This window comes from Akebia trifoliata, chromosome 2, assembly GCF_017979445.1.
Source record: "Akebia trifoliata isolate Shusen 1 chromosome 2, ASM1797944v1, whole genome shotgun sequence".
NCBI classification, from domain to species: domain Eukaryota; kingdom Viridiplantae; phylum Streptophyta; class Magnoliopsida; order Ranunculales; family Lardizabalaceae; genus Akebia; species Akebia trifoliata.
Window position 1 is genome coordinate 32,897,747 of NC_141376.1, and position 22,260 is coordinate 32,920,006.

The 22,260-nt window shown below is 33.8% G+C and overlaps 1 protein-coding gene across 1 annotated transcript; it reads left to right on the plus strand.

Annotated features, from left to right (window-relative positions):
* The first annotated feature begins 146 nt into the window (after positions 1 to 146).
* LOC147410188 (G-type lectin S-receptor-like serine/threonine-protein kinase CES101) lies at positions 147 to 21,911 on the plus strand. Its single transcript, XM_086432432.1, has 7 exons — positions 147 to 1,612; positions 4,152 to 4,244; positions 4,338 to 4,519; positions 20,192 to 20,402; positions 20,794 to 21,031; positions 21,131 to 21,284; positions 21,394 to 21,911. Exons 1-7 carry the CDS (start codon positions 385 to 387, stop codon positions 21,700 to 21,702), a joined length of 2,415 nt encoding a protein of 804 aa, XP_086288558.1. The 5' UTR covers positions 147 to 384; the 3' UTR covers positions 21,703 to 21,911.
* Positions 21,912 to 22,260: the final 349 nt, after the last annotated feature.

The window sequence follows — 22,260 nt, forward strand, 5'->3', positions numbered from 1 at the left end:
AAAGAATTCTAATTTTTTCAAAAAAAAAATAATAATAAAAAATTCAAATCTGATCTACATCATAATCCATACAAGGCTGAGTTGTCTGATTTTGTTTCCAAGATTTCAATCTCTACTACTTAAGAGGCACTACAGGGAAGAAGCACTATAGAGGATCCACTCCCGAAGAGGTGGAAAGTCTGTATATGGATATCAAATTCCCACCCATCAACGTCGTCTACTTGTCTCATGAAAAACAGCCTTACTTACTTTACCAAAATAAAAGAAAAAAGATGAATGGTGATGAAGTAATCACTAAGTCAACTCACACCCCTCTTTCTTTCTTCTTCTTTATATTGTATTTATCATCTTTCACAACTTTACAGTGTTGTTTTACTAGTATTAATGGCTATCAAGAAAAGAAGCTGTACCCATGCTGCCACAACACTTATTTTCATTTTCCTTTGCTTTTGTATGGGACCATCACCATCCCATTCAACAAGCTCCATCACGCAAGGCCAAAATCAGACGGACGGGGGAACCTTAGTTTCTGCCGGAGGTAGCTTCATACTAGGCTTCTTTACTGCTAACTGGCCTACAAGTAGCCGTTACTTAGGGATATGGTTCAGAGATGACACAGATCAAAGAAACCCTGTGTGGGTGGCCAATCGTGAAACCCCAATCCCTGATATGAGCGGTGTTCTTACCATTGATGCTGATGGAAAATTGAAAATTATGTCTGGCAGCTCCATCATCATCGTGTCAAATACCATTATTAATGGAAGAGCAACTACTACTACTACTGCCACTCTACTAGATTCGGGCAATTTTGTCTTAAAAACAGGAGAAGGAGTAGTATTGTGGCAGAGCTTCGACTATCCTACCGATACACTTTTACCCGGGATGAAGCTTGGTATGAATTTAAAGACGAGGCAGAATTGGTCTCTTACTTCATGGTTGACTGACCAAATCCCTGCTTCGGGGGCTTTCACTCTACAATTGGACCATCACAATGATACAAACCAGTTGATCATCTCACGACGAGGTGAGGTATACTGGAGGAGCGGTATCTGGAATAGAAGTAATTTCAACAACATACATGATGAATTGTGGACAAGCAGCCTCAACTTCAGCTTCGTTTCCAATAAGGACGAGAAGTACTTCAGTATTTCTTCTACTAAGATGAATAATGATTCTTCCTCTGTTATCATGGTGATGGATTCACGAGGGGATGTCATCACCAATCATGGGGGTGAATATTTGATTACATGTCAAAGTTCATCAGATCGTTCTTTCTCTCATGGGTGTGTGGGTCACAAGCCATTAGTGTGCAGAAGTGATCTTGATGACCAACAATTTGAGCAAAGAACGTATGGTGAAATGTTGGGTGATAATATTTTGTACATCGAAGATCCAAGTCTGGGTATCAGTGATTGTTATACCAAGTGCTGGAGCAACTGCTCTTGTGTTGCTTACGCTAATTTTAACCAGTATGGGACTGGATGCATCCTTTGGGGTACTGGATCAACGTTTACTACGTCCGGTGATAACCAATTGTTTGTTCTTCCTTCACTTCTTCTGCAACAATACCCAGTCCCACAACCACAACCACAACCACAACCACAACAAAAAGGTATGCCTGTCATTTCAACCTACAAAGAGTGCTGATTTTTTTAACTCAATCTCACAGGGTGGCGTGAAAACTAACCGACGTGGCATGGGCAAAAACAATAGATTCTGTCCCTCAGGATACAAAACCGACCTGCCATCTGCAGTTGTATATCCCGTGAAAAGAATCTACGATTCTTTGTGTATGACACATCGGTGAATTTTTAAGTCATACTGTCAGGTTGAGTTAAAAAATCATTAGTCATAATTAATGTTTTAAAAACTGGAACGGCCATTGACTCATATGATATTCTGACCGTGTTGGTTCAAAGTCGTCTAATTGGTGGGTTAAACCATTCGAACCCAAAACTAAAAAAAATTAAGTAAGTATTTTTTTATTTCTCCTTTAACTTAATGTAATTTTAAGACGTAGACTACAAGATTTTAATAACTTTTAAAAAGTTTAAAAAAAAAAAATAATAATAAAATCACAAATTGGAGTTTGAAATTTAAGAGTTTAGTAGCCATCCATTTTCATAGCATAGATCAAATCCAAAATAATATTTATTTTATTTTAAGTACGGTCAAGCTATGAATTTGAGAGGGTTGGGGTATTATTTTTCTAACGTGACAATCCATGTAGATCCATTAGTTAAAATATTTGTAAGTTTCATCATTTTCCATTAGTTTAATTATAAGATAATACCCTAGATCATTTCAAAACACGCTAAATTGTGACAAGTCACGTTAAAAGTCACGCAAAATAGGACTGGTCTTTCATATACCCCATCGGGTCAATGGTTTAATCGGTTGAACCAATAGAACCAAACGGGTCAATTGGTTTTTATAAAATTAGATTTCTTTCAATTGATTCGATCCGTAGAAGCTAACAGGTCTGATCCAACCTGACCGGACCAGCCGGTCCGATTTGATTTTTAAAACACTGATATCAACATCTTTAAAGTCCCCAATAGGTGTTTGTGCAGTGTTTTAAAAATAAAACCAATGGTAAGACCGAAATTTTGTTCAAATGGTCGAACTGGGGTATGACCAAAATTCAATTCGGTTGGACTGAGTTATATTTATTAAATATATAAAAGTAAGAAATGAAATAAAAGAGAAGAAAAAGAAATTATGAATTTTGTGGTAAATCAATAGAAAAAAAAAACACAAAAGGACTAAAGCTTTTTTTGAAATTCTATTTTTCTTCAAATCTACAAATGTTTTCAACTTCTTTTCTTTAAATAATCTTGATAAAAATGATTTTTAGTAATAATAATTTTTCGATTTTGAAGAACCGAATCATGAAAATCGATGGCTCGTACGATTGAATTGTTGATTTTCAAAGAACCCATGATTTTGATGAAGTATCGGTCCAAAGCGAATTGGACAGATTTTTTTTTTTTTTTAAATATCAGGTTTAGTCTGGTATGGTTTTAAAACATTGGTTTGTTGACACCAAATTTTGGAAGATCAATGTCATGATTTTCATTAAAAAAATCAATAAAATTACCATCCCACGACCCAATATTAGTTTTCAATTTTTTTAAATTACATAAATACCCTTGTTATTATGTCATCTACAAAATCACCTTAATAAATATTTAAATTATAAAATGACACTTACAATTTATTAAATTATAAAATATTATATAAAATTAGATTATCAATTTAACAAATTATAGATTTTTTTTCAAAATTATAGTAATTTTTTTAATCATTTATAAATCCTAATTTTTGCTCAATCAAAAACAGAAAAACAATACTAATTTTTGTTAATCGATAGGCTTTTTCACAATCCTAATTTCATTAGTATTCTTATTTAATTAAATAATTATATAATCAAATCAGATATTGAGCTCCACCATGCAAGTGACTTCCCACGCTAAGCGTTCTCAATTTTTGGTTGGGAAATTTTATATGGAACCCACATAACTAAAAAAAATCTCATTAAAATTCTTATATAATTAGGAATTATTTAAGTGGATAAATGGCCACATTATTTGACTTTTAAATTGATATAATTCTTATATCAATGGGCCCAATAACAGTCCATTAGATTAGCCCGTTGAATAATTTTATAACACTAGCTATGTACAACACATTAAAAAATGGGTGGAGATCGGTAGACTCATGGAAAATGAACTCATATGTTCACTCACAATTACAAACAAGTAATGGCATTAATCTCAAAATTAGAATCCCATTCTTATGTATTAACTCTAAATAATGAAAGTATTTACAAAGTGACTCTTTTTGGACATATTTTCAACAATCTCTCAATTTCCCTAAAAGTCATGCAAGTAAAAAATTTGATCCTTATGCCATCAAATGGGTAAAGAACACCTTTTTTTTTTTTATAAGGCCTTAGTCATAGATCTCTTCTATTTATGATTATTTATGCCATGAATCAAGTTATATTTTTTATATGATAATGAAATGTGATTCATGTTGCCTATCTCAATTATTGCCTATCTCAATTATTAGGGTAAGGTATAAATGATGATTATGATATGTATAAGTGATGATTATAAACAATTATATGATTTTGTTCTTTCATGTAGTGAAGTGGTGGATATGGTTCATCATTGCCGTGGCAATTGCTTTATTAATAGAACTTTTGGCCTACTGCAGGGGGAAAATACTCAAATTTAAAGGTAATACTTCTTAATTAATAATTAAGTAAATGACTTTATATATAGCTAAACTTGGGTAAAAACTCATTTCCCCTTATTAATGTTCTCAAACAGGAGAAACAAACCAAGAGAAGGCATTACTTGAGTTGCAAACTCAACCTTCTCCCACGCTTAAAAATCATGGTAAAAAGGGTCATGAGTTGGTATTGTTCACTTTTGAAAGTATAGTGGCTTCCACGGATAACTTCTCATCTGTAAATAAGCTCGGTGAAGGTGGATTCGGACCTGTTTACAAGGTATTTTTTTTTTCTCCATTTTCCCCTTTTGATAGGTAAAATGGTTGGAACACTAGACCAATTTCTAGTAATAGTACTATCAATAGTGCCTACCCTTGGAAATTAGGTTCTTCCAACTACAATATAAAAGAAGCCTTTTATCATGGAACCTAAAACCCAACTACTATTTACATATCTTAAAGTTGATTCAACTACCCACAAACCTTAATTTTTCAACTTTAATTACAAATTCTCCTCACACAAAAGCATTTATTTTTAAGGAAAAATACTTAAAAGACAATGATGAAGGGATTTCTTTCTAAATAGTCCCTAAGTTTTGGGTGGTAGCTTGATAGTCCATTTAGTAAATATTTTATTTCTTAATACTCTCTTAATCTCATCTCACATTATAATATTTTTGAAATACCGAAACTACCATTTTCTCATCTTCTTCACATACTTAAATTTTTCAATGCCGATTCAAAGTATTTCCAACGATTTTTTTTTATCATGAATAACGAATGAAAATGATATACTACTGATTTTGAACATTTAGGTACTCCTAGTGTAAAGGGGAAAACTACACGCTATAAAAAAGGAAAATGCCCCTTGTTATAAAGTTTTGAAATCTTTGATTACCACAATTGCAATAAAAATTTAACTTTTAATTTTAACTTTTTACATTGAAAATTTTGAGTCAAGCTCAAGAGAACAAAATATTTCCTTTTGAGATTCATCGTAGAATCCACCCTTCTCCCTCTTGGTTCACTCAGGGAAGTGAAAATTTTCAGATTAATCGTAAATAAGATACTCGTGGCTTTTGAGTCTTTGCTTGGTTTAAGCTGGGTATTGAAGCTTGGTCATTCTGACTTCTGATGTTTCGGTTCGGACCGTCTTTTTAGATTTTCAACTCGATAGAGATTTTCTTTTGATCGCTCTAACTTTTACCTAGATTGTTTTTTTAGGTTTTCAATCCAGCGAGCATGTTCTAGCTTTTACCTAGGTCGTCTTTTCAGATTTTCGATCTAGCGAGCTTATAATTTTTTTCTTTGCTCTGATTGTTGTCAAGGTTGTCCTTTCGGATTTTCAACCTTGCAAGCTTGCCTTGATTTTTGCCTAAGTCACCCTTTCTGGTTTTCAACCTAGTAGACTTTTTTTTTCTTTTCTCTAATTGTTACCAAGGCCTTCCTTTCGGGCTTTCAACTTTGCAAGCTTGCCTTTATTTTTGCCTAAGTCGTCATTTCGGATTTTCAACCTAGCAAGTCACTTTTTTTTTCTTTTTCTTCCCTTCTAATCTTCTGGAGTTACTGCCTGATCATGTTTTGCTACTTTCCTTGACTTTTCCGTACAGTACTTAAGAGGACTTATGTAGGGAAGCTTAGGACTAGGTATAGAAACAAAGGTAGTTTGAAGCTCAAAACCCAAATGTCCCTTGTGTGGCATTTAAAATTTTTTTTTTCTTTGAATTTTCTTCCACATTTTTACAATATCCTTGTTTTTTATTTTTTTTTCTATCTCTTTATAGGGGAATATATATATATATATATTGACGTGGTCAGACCTGAAGTAACTTTTCAGGTTGCCTATGTACCCTAGAATTTTGGGATCAAACCAAAACGTAGTTCAATACATTCCCTCCCCTAGGTTGGGTGGTCGGGCTGAGAAAGAAGAAGATAATTTCTTTTTTTATTTATTTATTCTTCTAAAAAGGTTGCAAAGGACCGAGAAAGGAGATTTCAACTAGGTAACATGAAAATTAATTCGGTCGAAAATGACCTCCTTAAATGTAGTACCTCTTAATCTGGTCAAGGTTTATTAGTTCTTGTAGTTCAATTCTATCATGGTTTTGAAGTCTGACGACTTTTCCAAGTAATATTTCTTTGATGATGAAATAACCTCCTCAATTAGGTTTGAACTTCCCTCTAGGGTCAAAGATAAAAACTCAATTTTTTTAGTATCAAATCCCCGACTTCCAAGTGACAAGCTTTGACCTTTTTCTCAAAAGCGCGGTCAACTCATCTCTCATAAGCTTGCACATGGTACAGAGCTTTAAGTCATTTTTCTTTGATCAAGTTTAGTTCTTTATATTGTTGACAAACTCAGTCTGCCTCTAACAACTAACTTTCCATCAAAACCCTGAGAGATAGGATTTTCATTTCAACAGGTAAGACTACTTCCATATCATAAACTATAGAGTAGGAAGTGGCTCCTATGAAAAATCGTATTGAAGTGCGATATGCCCTTAACACGAATGGTAACTTCTCTGACCAATGTGATTAACACATCTTTCTAATGATTGTCTTGAGACTTTTATTGGCTACTTCAACCATTCCATTAGTCTGAGGATGGTAGGGAGCTGATTTCTGATACAGAGCTTGAACTTTGAACATAAAATAATAACCTTGACTTTGAAGTGTAACCTGTTATCAGATATCACTTTTGAAGGTACCTCATATCGACTAATGATATTTGGTTGGATGAACTTTGCAACTCGAGATGCAATTATGACAACATTAATACATTTTGTAACATTTTATTTGATATCATTGATATTTGCATTTTATCGGACGAGTATCTATTCCATGTTGGACGACACCTAAGTTTACATCTAATATATCATCATAGGATCACATAAACAAGTTTTTTAAAATTTCTGAGTAAATTCAGTATCTACTCATATTCCTCTTGGGATATGATAGTTCTTATTTAAATTTCTTAGGAATTATTTTTTTGTTTTGAGATTAATGACCTTTACTTCATCGATTTTAGGTTGAGCAATACATTTATCTTCTCATTCCGGAGGGGTTCCTTACTAAAAGAATATCTCCTTGAAGTCAGATTATTAATTAATTCGTTAATGCGTTCGAGGTATTTAGAAATTCTTTTATTCAATAAAATTAAGATGGGGTGACAGACGCCATTGTAGACTTGACAAACTAACTTGACTCAATAAAAATAAAAATTATAGACTCGATCTAAAGAAAACATGACATTGCCGAAAAAATTAGACTCAAACTAGCCCAAATGACTTATGAAAACTCAAGACAAGTATCCATAATGAGCTTGATTGCTGACTGAGGCACTATGATCTTTAGGGAACAATTGTGTAATGTTAAGAGATTTTAAGTTCATTTTTTATGATTCACTTAGTGTTGACGTTCGTTTTGTCTCACCGAACTAATGACTCTAGTAAGATAATGGACAATTGAGCTTAGGTGCAATGATAACCTTATAACCCCATCAAAGGGGGATTATTGATTGCGAATCCAAAAGTAGGTTTTTAGCAATTAGAAATAAAGCTTCCTCTTAATAACATTGATTAAGTTAACCCCTAGATTCAGAGTCTCTAATCGATGAAACATTCTGAGTAAGAAATATTATATGAAGATGATTTGCTGATTGATTAAGAATCTTAGAAAATTTCAAATCATGATTAAGGGTTGTACGATCTTCTAAAAGTAAGATCTAGATTGTGCTAATTGATATATCCCTTATTATGATTTTCTTGTTAATCTTGATCTTGTCAATTACGAAATATTTAATCTATTGAATTAAACTGACCAATACAAAATGATTGAAACTTATGTACCCATTTGAGTTTGGGCCGTTTCGAGCCAATGGATCCGAGTGTTCTACTTGAATCACTTCATCCAATATTTTTAAGCCAATTAGTCCAATCAATCCATGTGTAGATCCATAAGATTCATTTACCAATTGGACTAACTAGTTTAACTTGACATTGATCGATATGTCTCATTAGTTACGTCTATTGGGTTGGACCGGTACTGCAGGTTCAATTTAAGCGATATGGACCGATCCACCCACTTACCTTTTTGTTGGATTGAATAGAACAACCCGAGAACACCCATGGTAGGTTTTGGTAATGACCTATAAAAAGGTTTTTAGATTCTAAGTTTATTACATGCAATTTATCTGGTCATCATTTTCCAAGTGCACTTATATACCTTTCGAGTGTATTCAATCAAACAGTAAGTAGTGATTTGGTTTGATATACCGTATAGGTACGAGTTTAAGGTTGTAGCTTTCATAAATGGTCTAACGTCCAATAAGGAGACAGATCACGTACTAGTACTACGTTGGCAATCGGAACATGTGACTTTGTGGCTTACAATAAGACAAAGGCTCAAGTCGTTCCAGTGTGGATGCATTGATATACCTTTCAAGGTCACCTGATCGAATGATACTGATGCCCCAGTTTTATATATCATAGAGGTACATAACTGGAGTTGTGGTTTTCATGAATAACGTCGCATCTCACTAGAAAAAATTGGTGTGACAATAGAAAAAAAAGTATTCTCTCCTTAACACCATTGTAAAAAAGAGGGGGTTGCCAATAAGTCTATTTTATTTTATTTTTTTTAACTCAAAAGACACAATTCTGATTTCACATGAAATATCTTAATCAAATTACCAATCATCTCACGAACGAATGGTGAGCAATTACTCTGCATCAAAACCAACATTTTAGCCAAGCCATTGTTCTTTATCATGCCATCTTGTGCTCCCTGATCTCTGAGGAGAAAACTACAAATGCTCCAAAGAATCACCATTGAGTGAGCCGTCACTATGCTGGAAATCTTCAACATTTAAAATCATAGAAACATACTTCGTATCCTCACATATTGTAGTTCGACTTTTATAAGAGACGAAATCATCTCCAACAATCTCAAGGTCTTTTCGACTATCAGAACATTGGAATTATCCAATTGAGAAAAGTTGCTAGTATTTACGTCGATCCAACCTTTTCTTCAAACACCAAATCAAATATGGGTTTTTTTTTTAAGTAATCTCTTTAAACCCTTCTAATCGGATTCAAATCAAAGTATGTTAGACACCAACAAAACCTTAATTTAATCCTTATCTAAACTTCTGATTTAGTAAAAAAAATTTATTTTTATGAACAAAGGCTCAAAACGAGGATTTGGAGAAGATCGCAACCCAAGAATAGAAGTCTTTAAAGCAATAAGGGCAAGGGAAACTACGACGAACCGCCTTTTCCACGTTGAAATCATCAAAGCTCAACCGATCTAATCGAGAGCTGCAATAGTGAAAGGGGAAATGAATAGGGGTTTCAAAATTTCCAATAATGGTATTTTTATGGTGGTTTTGTGGATCTGGAAAGAGATTGATAGAGGGGAGTTTGAGAATCAATTTCATTCATGAAAGGGATTTGGGTGTGATTGAGAGAATGGGTTTTGATGATAATGGGTGAGAATGGATTGAGAGATGCAGAGAGTATTAAAAGAGGGAACAAAAATGAACCTAAATCTTGAAAAAAAAAAAAAAACCCAACTCATCGGCCATTAAAGCTCTGTTAGAGCTCAAAAGCCAAACAGACATCATCCTCTCTAACTGTAGACACCCGATTTTTTCACTCACCTGATTAATCAATTCGTCAACCTGATCGCAACGGTTCCCAATGATGGATGATCATTCCAATACTATATTTTGTTGCTAGATAAGTTTCAGAAATTCAAATAAGGTATCTCAAACTAACAAAACTGTAGAAACCACGCTACGCTAGGAAAATATAACCTCAAAAACATAGAAATCATCATTTTTCAAACAAAAAGAAGCTTCACGATAAAAATTACTAAAAAATGATCAAATTACCAAAATATCCCTAACCTCAAAACATCCCTAGAGCCTACATAACGCTTAGAAAAATCCTTTCAAACACATAAAATAACAAATCAAAATCAAATAAATCATTTCACTAATTTTCACAAAATTTGACAAAATTATAAAATTATCCCTCATAAAGTTCATGACCATTTCGCACAAAAAAATTCATAAATGACACAAACTAATATTTACATTGCATTCCTTATGAAAAAATGATTCTAAAACATCCTGGAACATCAAAAACCGACTTGAAACGCAAAAGTTCTCTTTAGGGGCAAAACGATAATTTTTCAATCAAAAAAATTTAAAATTCTGAAATTAATAAATAAAATATTAAATAATGTAAAGTGAAACATTAATAAAATTAATTTAAAAATATGAACCAAAAAAATGGATCAATCAGGCTCTCAGGCAAAATTGTTGATGGTTGCCTAGATATTTATTAAATGACCCCTCCATCTAGAGGCCCAAAGAATTAAAGATATAATAAATGGGGGTTCTCCAAAAATATATTCTTAGTCAATCAAGTAAGACTAAAGTCAAGATCTTAAAGTCAATCAAGGAAGACTAAAGTCAAAATCTTAAATTCAATTAAGTAAGACTAAAGTCAAAATCTTAAAGTCAATCAAGTGAGACTAAAAGTTAAAACCCTAATAGAGTTCTAATTAAACAATAACTCTATTTAAAATAATTTTAATTAAATAATAACTCTATTTAAAACAATTCTAAATAAACAATAACTCTCTCTAAAAGAATTATAATTAAACACTAAGTCTATCAAAATAAGCACTTAAAAAAATCTATAAATAGGGGTCCCTACAACTTATTTTCGTATCAAAAAATAAACCCTAGAAAAAGTAAGTCAAAAAGCTTTTCTAACCTCCCATAAACCTTGATTTTGAAGTCCCAACTCCTTACCTAACATCCATACCTCAACTTTAGCTCAAAAAATACCTAGAAACCTTTTCAAAATACCCTAGAAATCCATAAAAAAAATTAGAAAAATTCAGAAGGAGATACTCTATTTTCGAGATCCGAAACGAATCCGGTGACAGAACGAAGCGAGGAGTGTTGAACAAAGAACTATTCTACCAAATATGAGGGAACAAGACCGTTGTCTTCATAAAGGTAAAGATTAAAAAAAAATTTATTGATTAGGTCTTTTTAGCAATGTAGTTCTATTTGGGAAGAAGTAAAGACCGGCATTGACTGGGTAGGGTTGGTGCCTAACACCTTCCAACCCTGTAACGTGATCCCCGGACCCGTATTTTTCTTTTGTAGATTAGTATTATTTCCCTTTTAGAGTCAGTATTCGATTCCTAAACCGTAATAACTAGGTGGCGACTCCAAAACCTCAAAAATCAAAAGTAGATCCGCGCACCCCCCGGATCGAGGGCACTTTCACTAACGACCCAGATCTCTCCAACCTCTCAACCTATCTCACCGACTTAAAAACTCTAGCTGAAAAGCTCTATAGATCCCAACGTCATAGTTTTCACCCATTCCTTCGTTACCAATTCAATAATCACGAGATCTCCTGTGTTTCAGGTTTGATCGAGAATGAGATATAGGCACAGATTCATATGTCAATGAATACAAGAAGGTAAAGCTATTGACCCAATTCGAAAATCGAGTCTCTAAGGGATTCAATCAAAAGATACTAGACTTGATTCTCGAAATGGAAGGTTTCTAACTATCTCGAATCTCAATCTTATCTTTGTAACCCTGATTCTTCAAAGATGACTCAAAAAAGATTAGCTTTTTGTGTGGGGGCTTTAGTTCAATTTAACAAAGACGTGTGCGCGTGGGTGAAGTTCTAATGGGTCCATCAGTTTGAGCCCTAATTTCAATGGATTCGAGTTCTTCAATTCAAGTTCTCTGTAATCTTATTAAATCAATCGAAAGCCCTCTCCTTGATGAAATTGAATCCAATAAAGAAATCCCTAAAATCATCAATTTTTTGTAAGCTTGGAAGAACCATCAATGAATTAGGAGGGGATCACCATTATATCATCATTCCAGTATTTTTTGAAAATTTTAAATTATTATGGGTCACTAAACGCAACCCACGTGACCCTAAATTAAGACTCTAAAAAAATCACTAAAAAAAAATGTCTACAAACAATAAAAGCAATCAAACAATTTACAACTATGCCAAAAGAATTCAAATAAATAAATAAAAGAAAAAGAAGAAAAAAATTAGGCCAATTTTGCAATGCATCAATATTTGGGATTTTTCAAGTTTGATCCTCAAACTATCCCCAATGAAGTCGCAATTGAAAATACCATCAATCCACGGGTGCAGATCCGTTTTTTATTTTTGGGAGTCGCCACCTAGGTTTAACTCTCTATGAACTGAAAAATCACTCTAAAGCATAAGAAATATTAAACTATGAAAAAAACTATAGGTATGGGGATCACATTACGGGATTGGAAGATGTTAGACACCAATCCTACCTGACGAATGCATGTCTCTATTTTTCTAAAAAAATTTATATTGCAAAAATAGCCTAAAGAAATACAATAAGAGTTACCTTCCTTTACTTGAGTGATTGCGACGATCGATTCCCTCATAACCTGACGAAGAGCATTCTTTGTATAAATCTTCTCGCTTTTATCTCTGTTGTTAAATCTGTTTTCGATATTTGAGATGAGATTTTCTTCTCTTAGATCTCAATATTTAACTAGTTTTTTGGGATATTTTTAAGAGTTTCTGAGTGCTTTTTAGGTAAAAAATTGAGGCCTAGGGATTAGGTATGGACTTGGGGCTTCAGATTTAGGATTTTAGAAAGTATTGGAAGAGATTTTGACCTCTCTTTTCTAGGATTTTTCTTGACCTACGAAATTAGGTGTTGGAAGCTCATTTTTAAAGAGCTTTGTGATAAAATTAGAGTTTGGATTAGGTCGATTACAGATAAAGTCTATTTCTAACTAATCTGTTAAGTTGTTTTGATTAGGATAATATTTTAGATAAATTTTATTTGAATTTTGAATTTTGAATATTTTGATTTACGTAGAATGAGAATTTTTTTTAATTTTTAAAAAATCCCCCAACAGAGGGTTATTTATTAAATTATATTTTTAATTCTTTGGGACCTCCGATGGAGGGTTATTTATTAAATATCATGTGGGCCCCACTTAAGTAAATAGACCACTATTTAAAATTTGGCCCGTGAGCTTAATTAATTGATTTTATTTGTTCAAAAATTTTAATTTGATTTATTAAGATTTCGCTTTATGTTAATTAATGTTTTAATTAGTAGTAATCATTTTTTTTATTTTTAGGGTTAAAAAATTATCGTTTTGCCCTCAAAGAGGACTTTTACGTTGAGATGTTGTTTTTCAACGTTTTGGAATCAGTTTTTCGTAAGAAATTCAATGAGAGTATTGGTTTGTATTATATATGGGTTTTTCTGGGTGACATGATTGTGAATCCTATGAGGAGTATTTTCGTAATTTTATCGAATTTTGTGGAAATTAGCGAAACAGTTTATTTGATTTTAATTTATTGTTTTATATATTCGAAAAGATTTTCCCAAACGTAATGTAGGATCTATGGATGTTTTGATGTCAGGGGTATTTTGATAATTTGGCCATTTTTTTATGATTTTTCTCGTAAAGCTTCTTTTTGTCTAAAAATAATGATTTCTATATTTTTTTGTCATATTTTCCTAACGTAGCATGACATATAAAGTTTGCTTACTTGAAATATCTCATCCGAATTTTGAAAATACATCTAGTAACAACTAAAAACATTAGAATATTTATCCATTATTGAAAACCGTTGCAATCGTGTTGATGAGTTAATTAATCAGGCAAGTGCAAAAAATGGGGTGTCTACAATTCTTCAATAAATTCGATTAATTTTCAATCAAACTCTACTTAAATTCGAGAGAACCTACTACGATAAGGAATGAGTATAATCGAACTCAAATCTTTTCTATCACTTGTGTTAGTAAATCTAAACCCTAAGAAGATCATAGGGAGAATAAGAAAAGAGAAAACATTTTCATTGCATTGATCTATCGTGAATTACAAAAATAAGAGGAAAAAAAGGCTCATATATATGCCTAGAACATAACCTAATGTATAAAGATTTAAATTCTCCCTAATATGATAATATCCCCCCCCCTCCCTCAAACTTACTATGTGGCTACAAGAACCATCGAGAGTTTGCCAAGAAGAAAGCAGAAGCATTGAATGGTGTAAGATTTCGAAATTGGAAAACTACAATGATGACGAGATTAAAGGCAAGGTAATGGTGTGTTTTAAAGATCGTGGCGTGTGAAATGGCAATCAATCTCAATGTGTTTGGTATGCTCATGAAACACAAAGTTGTGAGCAATCTGAATAACACTCCAATTATCACAATACATAGGCATTGGGGTAGAGAGATGAATTCCCATATCTACAAGCAACCATTGCAACCAAACTATCTCAGCAATGGTAGAGGCCATGGCATGGTACTCGGCCTTTGTGGAAGAATAAGAAACAACATATGGTTTCTTACTTTTCTAGGAGATGAGAGTTACCTAAACAAACACAAAAACCACTAATGGACTTGCGATCTTAGGGATCACCAGCCCAATGAACATCAGAGTAGACTTTAAGATTTAGAATAGACGTGGAAGGAAATAATAAACTCTAATATTGAGTCCCCCAAACATATCTAAGAATACGAAAAACAACAACCCAATGAATAATAGTAGGAGAGGAGAAAATTTGACTAAGGATATGAACTACATATGCAGTATTGGGCCAAATGATGGTGAGATTGACTAAGCTGCCAACAATAATGCGATAAAGAGTCGAATTGGGCATAAGAGAACTATAAGAAGCAATATACTAAGAATTAAGCTCAAGAGGGATCTCAATAGTCAGAGAATCAATGAGGCAGACTAACCAAATGAAGTTAGAAGTGTACTTGGAATGAAAGAGTATATAGCCTTTAGGAGATGAGGCTACATCAATGCCAATAAAGTAACGTAAGGGTCCCAAATGTTTCACCTCAAACTGGTGACGTAACTAAAATTTCAATTGAGCAATTCCATCAAAATCATACCTAGTCAGAATCATATCATCAACATAGAGAATGATAAGGATGTGGACAACAGAAGTGGAACAAGTGAACAAAATAAAACCATAAGCATTGTAGTGGAAGCCAAGTAACCCTACCATTGTAGAGAATTTTGCAAACTTGGCCCAAGGTGCTTGTTTGAGACCATATAATACATTTTTGAGTCTGCATACCTCTCTAAGATAATAGAACACCTTAAGAGGATGGTCTATGTAAACTTATTCAATGAGATTCCGATTGAGGAAGGCATATTTGACATCCATCTGAGAAATATGCCACTAAAATGTAGATGTAACTATAATCAATATGTGAATGATGGTTTTTTTTTGTTATGGGAGCAAAAGTCTCTTCATAATCAAAATTGTATTGTTGGGCGAACTCCTTTTACAACCAATTGAGCCTAATAGAATAATTATACTTGGTCTTCATTTTGTAAACCCAACGAGATTCAACAGTGAGTTTTCCAGGTGGGAGGGTACTAAATCCCAAGTCTTTGTCTTCTATAATATATAAAGCTCTTCATCTATAACTTGTTGCCAAAGTAGGTCAAGAGTAGTTTTCTTGTGAGAATTGGGCTCTTATAGACTATGAATAAATGCTAAGAAGGAAGAAAAGATAGTAGAATAACATGAATAATCATCAAGCTTGGGATGAGGATTACAGGTGCATTGAGGATAATGAGAATAGAGGAGGAAGAGCATCAAAACATGCAGAAAAAATAAAAAGAGAGAGTGGTAATGTGTGGGTGAAACAATCAGTAGACAATACATCAACATTAGAAAAAGGATCAATCCGTATGAGAACGGACTTGGTGAAACTATGTAAGTTGGTAGGAATAGAGAATAAATGGAGGTGTTTCAAATACACAACATGACGAGAGACACAGTTTTTGTGCACTAGGATCAAAACAACGATATCCCTTTTTGCCTTTATCATAGCCAAGAAATACACATATAATAGAACGAGCAGATAGCTTAAAACGCTCAACATATTATTTAAGTACAAAGTATCTGCAACCCAATACGTTCAACGAGGAATAATCTAGGACTTGCCCATAGAGTCTTTCACAGGAAGAAATGCCAAAAGTAAGAGCAGTAGGAATCCTGTTGATTATATGAACGATAGTGAGAATTTATTCACCCCAAAACGTACTAGGAATACTAGTAGAGAGAAGAAGTAAGTGAGTAGTCTCAATAGTATATCTGTGTTTGCATTTAGCAACACCATTCTGCTCGAGAGTATCAGTACAGAAAGATTGATGAATGGTCCCATCAGAGGCAAGGAGTAGAAAAATCACTAGAAGTATATTCCCCACCCAAATCACATAAAAAACATTTAATAGTGGTTGAGTGTTGTGTTTTAACAAGTGTTAAAAATGTGAAAAAATTCAAAATGATGTTTCATGAGATAAACCCAACAATAACATGTATAATCATCAATAAAGGAAACACAATATCATAAGCTCCTTTAGTTTCAATAGGGATGGGTCTCTAAACATCATAGTGAATTAAATCAAATGGAACATAAGAAATTTAAATACTATTATTAAAAGGTAAAGTGGAAACTTTAGCAAATTTAACACCACTATAGTCAGAAATATCATCAATTTGCAAACTTCCTAAAGCACCAGATGAAGCTAAATATCTCAAACGGGAACCATAAACATGTCCAAGGTGAGAATGCCACAAGCAAAAAAAACTAGATAAAGTATAACTAAGATGAAAGATGATAAATCGACACTAGAGGCAACAATATCAAGTAGATGAAGCTCATCCAACAAGTACAATCCTCTATCTCTATAGCCCATCCCAATTAGCCTCTTGAATGAGGACATGCACACAAGAAGAAGAGGTAGATGTGAAATGAATTGAATATCTAAAATCACATAAGTTACCAATAGAAATAAGATTTAGAGTGAGTTGAGGAATGTAACAAACATCATAACGAACCAAGTAGGGATAACAATGGAACCAACACCTACTAATGACATGGATGTGTCATCAATAGTCATAATAGGAATAAAAGATGAATATGGAAATAAATAAGCAAATAAAGAGGTGATTATATGTCATATGACGATGACAAACCTATAGGCGAGGAAGAGGTAAAAGCCTGATGTTGAATGAGAGGAACTTTTGGAACTACTCTGCAAGCCCTGACAAAGCAGAGGTGGAAGCTAGGGAATCTCCTTTGGAAGGTGCAATCATTGCGGCAAGTCCAAGGAGGGAAGCCACTGTTGCAGTATGGTAATGCCTAGGCCTCGGAACAGGATGAAGTTGTTGGCCTCGACTAAGTATCATAGGGTACTGAGCCTTTCAATACCCCTTCTAATTGCAAAAATTGTACTCATCAATCTCAACTCTTGGTCTATGTCGACTCTAACTCTGACTCTGCGTACTAGATGGTTATTTAAAGGGAACAATCATAACCACTTGAGTGGGTATAGGGAGAAAACCCTTACTAGATTGCGATTTGAGGTGCACTTCCCCAACCAGAAGCTCACTACCTACAAAATCAATGGAAGGAAGAGGTTGTGATGGAAAATGTACTCACGAAGTGCCTGAAAAACATCACGGAGAGCCATCAAGAATTGAACAAGTTGTTACTCATTTCTATAAGTAAAATTGGGTGCAAAAGAACTTAAATGAGTGGACTTATTGAGAGCCAATTTTTTTTTATCCCAAAAGTCAGTCATGGCAGCATAGAAGTCTTGAATGGCCTTATCTTCTTCTCTAACTGCTATAATATCTATCTCCAACTGATATCGCTTAGCAAAGTTGGACTGGGTGTACAACCTTGCTAAGTGATCCAAAATTTCCTTGGTCATCTCATATGTGGCTAGTTGGGTAACAATAGATTGTTTGATAGAATTGTTGAACCAGATGATAATTTTGGAATTATTGATTTCCCATGTATCAAACAAATCTACATATTTCGTATATGTTTAATAAGTAGGCATAGTTATATCCCCAATAACATAGCCCTACATCTTCTTTAGTTTCAAAAAAAGAACTATAACATAATTCTAATAAGAATAACTTTTTCTATCAAGTCGCACACTAATTGATCGAAGTGAATCATCTCATTCAATTGGCATGGCAATCCAAAAATAATGCAAAATAACTAAGTAAAAAAGTCTTTGATGCTAGAACCATTCACAAAAGAGAATAGATGTACCACCAATCTAAATCTACTCACATAAATGTGCCACGAGTCAGCTCAAAAGTCTACTCCACGGTAGAGTCCAACTGAAATCAATTCCAATTAAAGCTACGATTGAAAAATCAAAGTCGATTTGAAATCAAGGAGTCAATGAGGGCTGGATCTGCACAATGTTCAATCATAGATTCAATGAAATAAACCTAAAATTTATCAAGAAACGATTTGAGACCGGTTTAGGGTTAATCTAAAAACTGCAATCAAACTACTCCATTCAATACTACAATTGGCATGAGTGAATCGATCTATTGAGGTTGATTGAAGGGAGTTCTTGGATGAAAAGAAGATTCAAAGGTGCAAACAAGAGTCTTAGAATCGAACCGTTCCAATACCACGTTAGTAAATGTAAACCCTAAGAAGATAAGAGGGAGACGATGAAAAGTGAAACTATTCTCATTGCACTAATCTGTCATGCATTACAGAAATAAGTGGAAAAAGGAAAAAAATGGCTTTTATATATGCTCAAAACATAACCTAATGTAAAAAAAAGAAGGAGATGTCCTCTAGTACTCTAATAACTTGGACCAATAACAAGCGGGGGATAAACTTTCACGTGCTCAAGCACCCCATGTGGTGTCTCGATTGAGATGTTGAAATTAAATCATGAATATCAAATTGGCATCAAATGTTTCGATGTGACAAACCAATCAATCTACTACAATGTTGATAACTTAAAGGTCTTGGATCATCATCATAGAGATCACTGTCACATGGAATAGACCGGATCTTATGCACCCAGGGTGGAGGATTGATACCCTCCTTCCACACCTCAACACATGCAACGTAAGCCCCAATCCAAGGAATTAATTCTAAAATTTCACATCTTCAAAATTTCCTTGGATTGTGGCTTACGTGGCACATGTTTAAGTGTGGGAGCAGGATTTCAATCTACCACCTTGGGTGCATACGATCTTGGACTGCAACTGGATGGCCTGGCCTGAGCTCAACCCAATTGATGGGCGAACTTGGGCCGAGTTATGTAGAAGATGAGTTGAGCTTGGATTAGAATATCTCAATCCGACCTCAATTTAGGTTGAGGGTGTGGTCAACCCAACTCAACCAGAACCTGATGTTATATACTAATGCATAAATATTTTTATATTAGTTATAGATTTTTTTATATTTAGCTTTCTTATTGCATCTTATTGTCATGGTTTGTGGAGAATTGGATATTATTGTAGGCTTTAGTTTAGTATGGTTTGCCTAAATATTCTCTAGTGGTGGATTAATTGAAGGTTGCATTTGATATTGTATTTCTTTTTACAAATAATATTTTACTTGCTAATTGAAATGAAATTAAAGTCATTCAACAACCCCTACTCATCCAACTCACCTGAAATTACTTAACTCGGGCTAACTTGATTTTAGAAGATCAAGCTTAGGTTGAGCTCGGGTTAGTGAGCTTAAGCTCAATTGTTGAGTTGAATTGAGCTCAGGTTGAGGGTCTGGCCACTTGGGTTGAGCCTGGGTTTACACTCCAACTCGCTTAGATTGCAGCCCTAATAAGATTTGGACACAAAGAAACCATCCCTTTCACAACTCCAAAACCTATCGAATATGCACTCAAGTTAACAATGAAATAGCTAAACAGTCTAGTATTATTTTTTAGCTTGTGATCCATTGCAGATATTCACGTGTTCTTGAATCAAACATCGTTAATATGATTGTGATTTATTCTTTTGTGGAATTTTTCTTTCTTATATCTAATTAGTTTCTCAAAATGAGAAATTAAATCAAGATTATTATCTTAGGGCAAATTTCAAGATGGACAAGACATAGCCGTGAAGAGACTTTCAAGAAGTTCAAGACAAGGGTTAAAGGAGTTCAAAAATGAGATTGAACTAATTGCCAATCTACAACACGTGAATCTTGTAAAGCTTTTGGGTTGTTGCATTCAAGGAGAAGAAAAGATGTTAATCTATGAGTACATGCCCAATAAAAGCTTGGACTTCTTCCTATTTGGTTTGTGATTCTTAATTTCAACTATACATATTTATTCGATTTTATTTACGTCCTAACTTAAGGTACAAATGATGATATAAATGCATTGCATAAAAATGCAATTATAAAAGACAATCATGGCAGTCGCATGTGAATCAGGATCCACAGCAGTGTCTCGGTCCAATAGAATAAAAACACATTGAACTCCAAAGAAAGCCATGTTCTATAAAACCATGCAGCCCGATGTGTTTGATCTCCAACCATAACGTGCCATGTAGACACTGCTCTGGATCGTTACTCATAACATATTCTTGGTCTATTTATTTAGTTTTATTTCTCTTCGACATGCATAAACTGTACACAAAACACGACTAGTGTTTATATATACATATTTTAATTTGCTTTGTCGCAGATCCCATGAGAAGGAAGCTACTAGATTGGAGGAAACGCATCAACATCATTGAAGGAATTGCGCAAGGACTTCTTTATCTTCATAAGTATTCTAGATTGAGAGTGATTCATAGAGATTTGAAAGCCAGTAACATTTTACTAGATGAGGAAATGAATCCAAAAATATCAGATTTCGGCATGGCAAGAAGTTTTGGGCTAAAAGAATCTGAAGCAAATACAAATAGGATTGTTGGGACATAGTAAGCAAACCATCATATTTTGTATTTGTTTACATTTTTGCACATGCATGTTTATAAACTACTTTCTAATACCATTTCTTTTTAATTGGTTGAATTTAGTGGTTATATGTCTCCTGAATACGCAATGGAGGGTATTTTCTCCATGAAGTCAGATGTGTTCAGCTTTGGAGTGTTATTGCTAGAGATTTTGAGTGGCAAGAGGAATACCAACTTCCATAATTTTAATCACCACCATCTCAATCTCATAGGATATGTAAGTTGCTAATATGAAACTTTAATTATTAGTTTTTTTATTAGAATATTTGGTTTTTTAAGTTTGAGTTTGATTAATATGATAAGTGAATCTTCTTGAATTGCTTCAGGCATGGGAATTATGGGAAAAAGGTGCAGGTGTTGAGCTAATAGATCCAATGTTGAATACAACGTGTCCAAAAGAAAAGAGGTTGAGATGCATTCATGTAGGGCTCCTATGCGTACAAGAAAGTGCAAGAGATAGACCCACCATAGTAGATGTTGTTTCCATGTTTGGTAATGATACCATGCCTTTGCTTGCTCCGAAGCAACCAGCCTTTTTTATTGGACGAAGTGTGGAAGCGGTCAATTTACGCAAAGACATCTCAGAAAAGTGTTCCCTAAATGGTTTGACCATTTCTGAGATGGAAGCGCGGTAGGGTAGGGATTTGGGAATGTGTAAGGCATCAGTCACACCCAACAAATTGTTGGTCCATATATACTTCGATCCATTAAGCATTTTCAAGGTCATTTGACTGAACTGTGGACAAATTATCATAGATTAGGTTGATTCTATTTTTATGGAAAAATTTAAAACATGTACCAAGTGGATTTAGAGTATATCAAAGAATCAGTTCAAGACCAATTTCGAGTCCAATAAATCGAATAATGTATGGTGTGTTTCGATGTGCTGTCAGTAATCATAATTATATTCTGCACACAATGTATGGAGAACATATGAAAAGCTAGATTTTTTAAAGAATAAATTATCAAAACGGTAGACTTTTTGAAATTATTTACCAAAACGGTACACTGTACAAAATATTTTCGAAAACGGTAAAGTTATCGTTTTCGAAAATAAAATTTTTGGAAATATTTACCAAAACGGTAAAAACATTAAATTGTGTACCGAAAATGCCTTTTTTGTTTTAAGTGTGGATTTACACTTATAACCCTCACAACAACATAAAATCCCTTTTTTGTTTTAAGTGTGGATT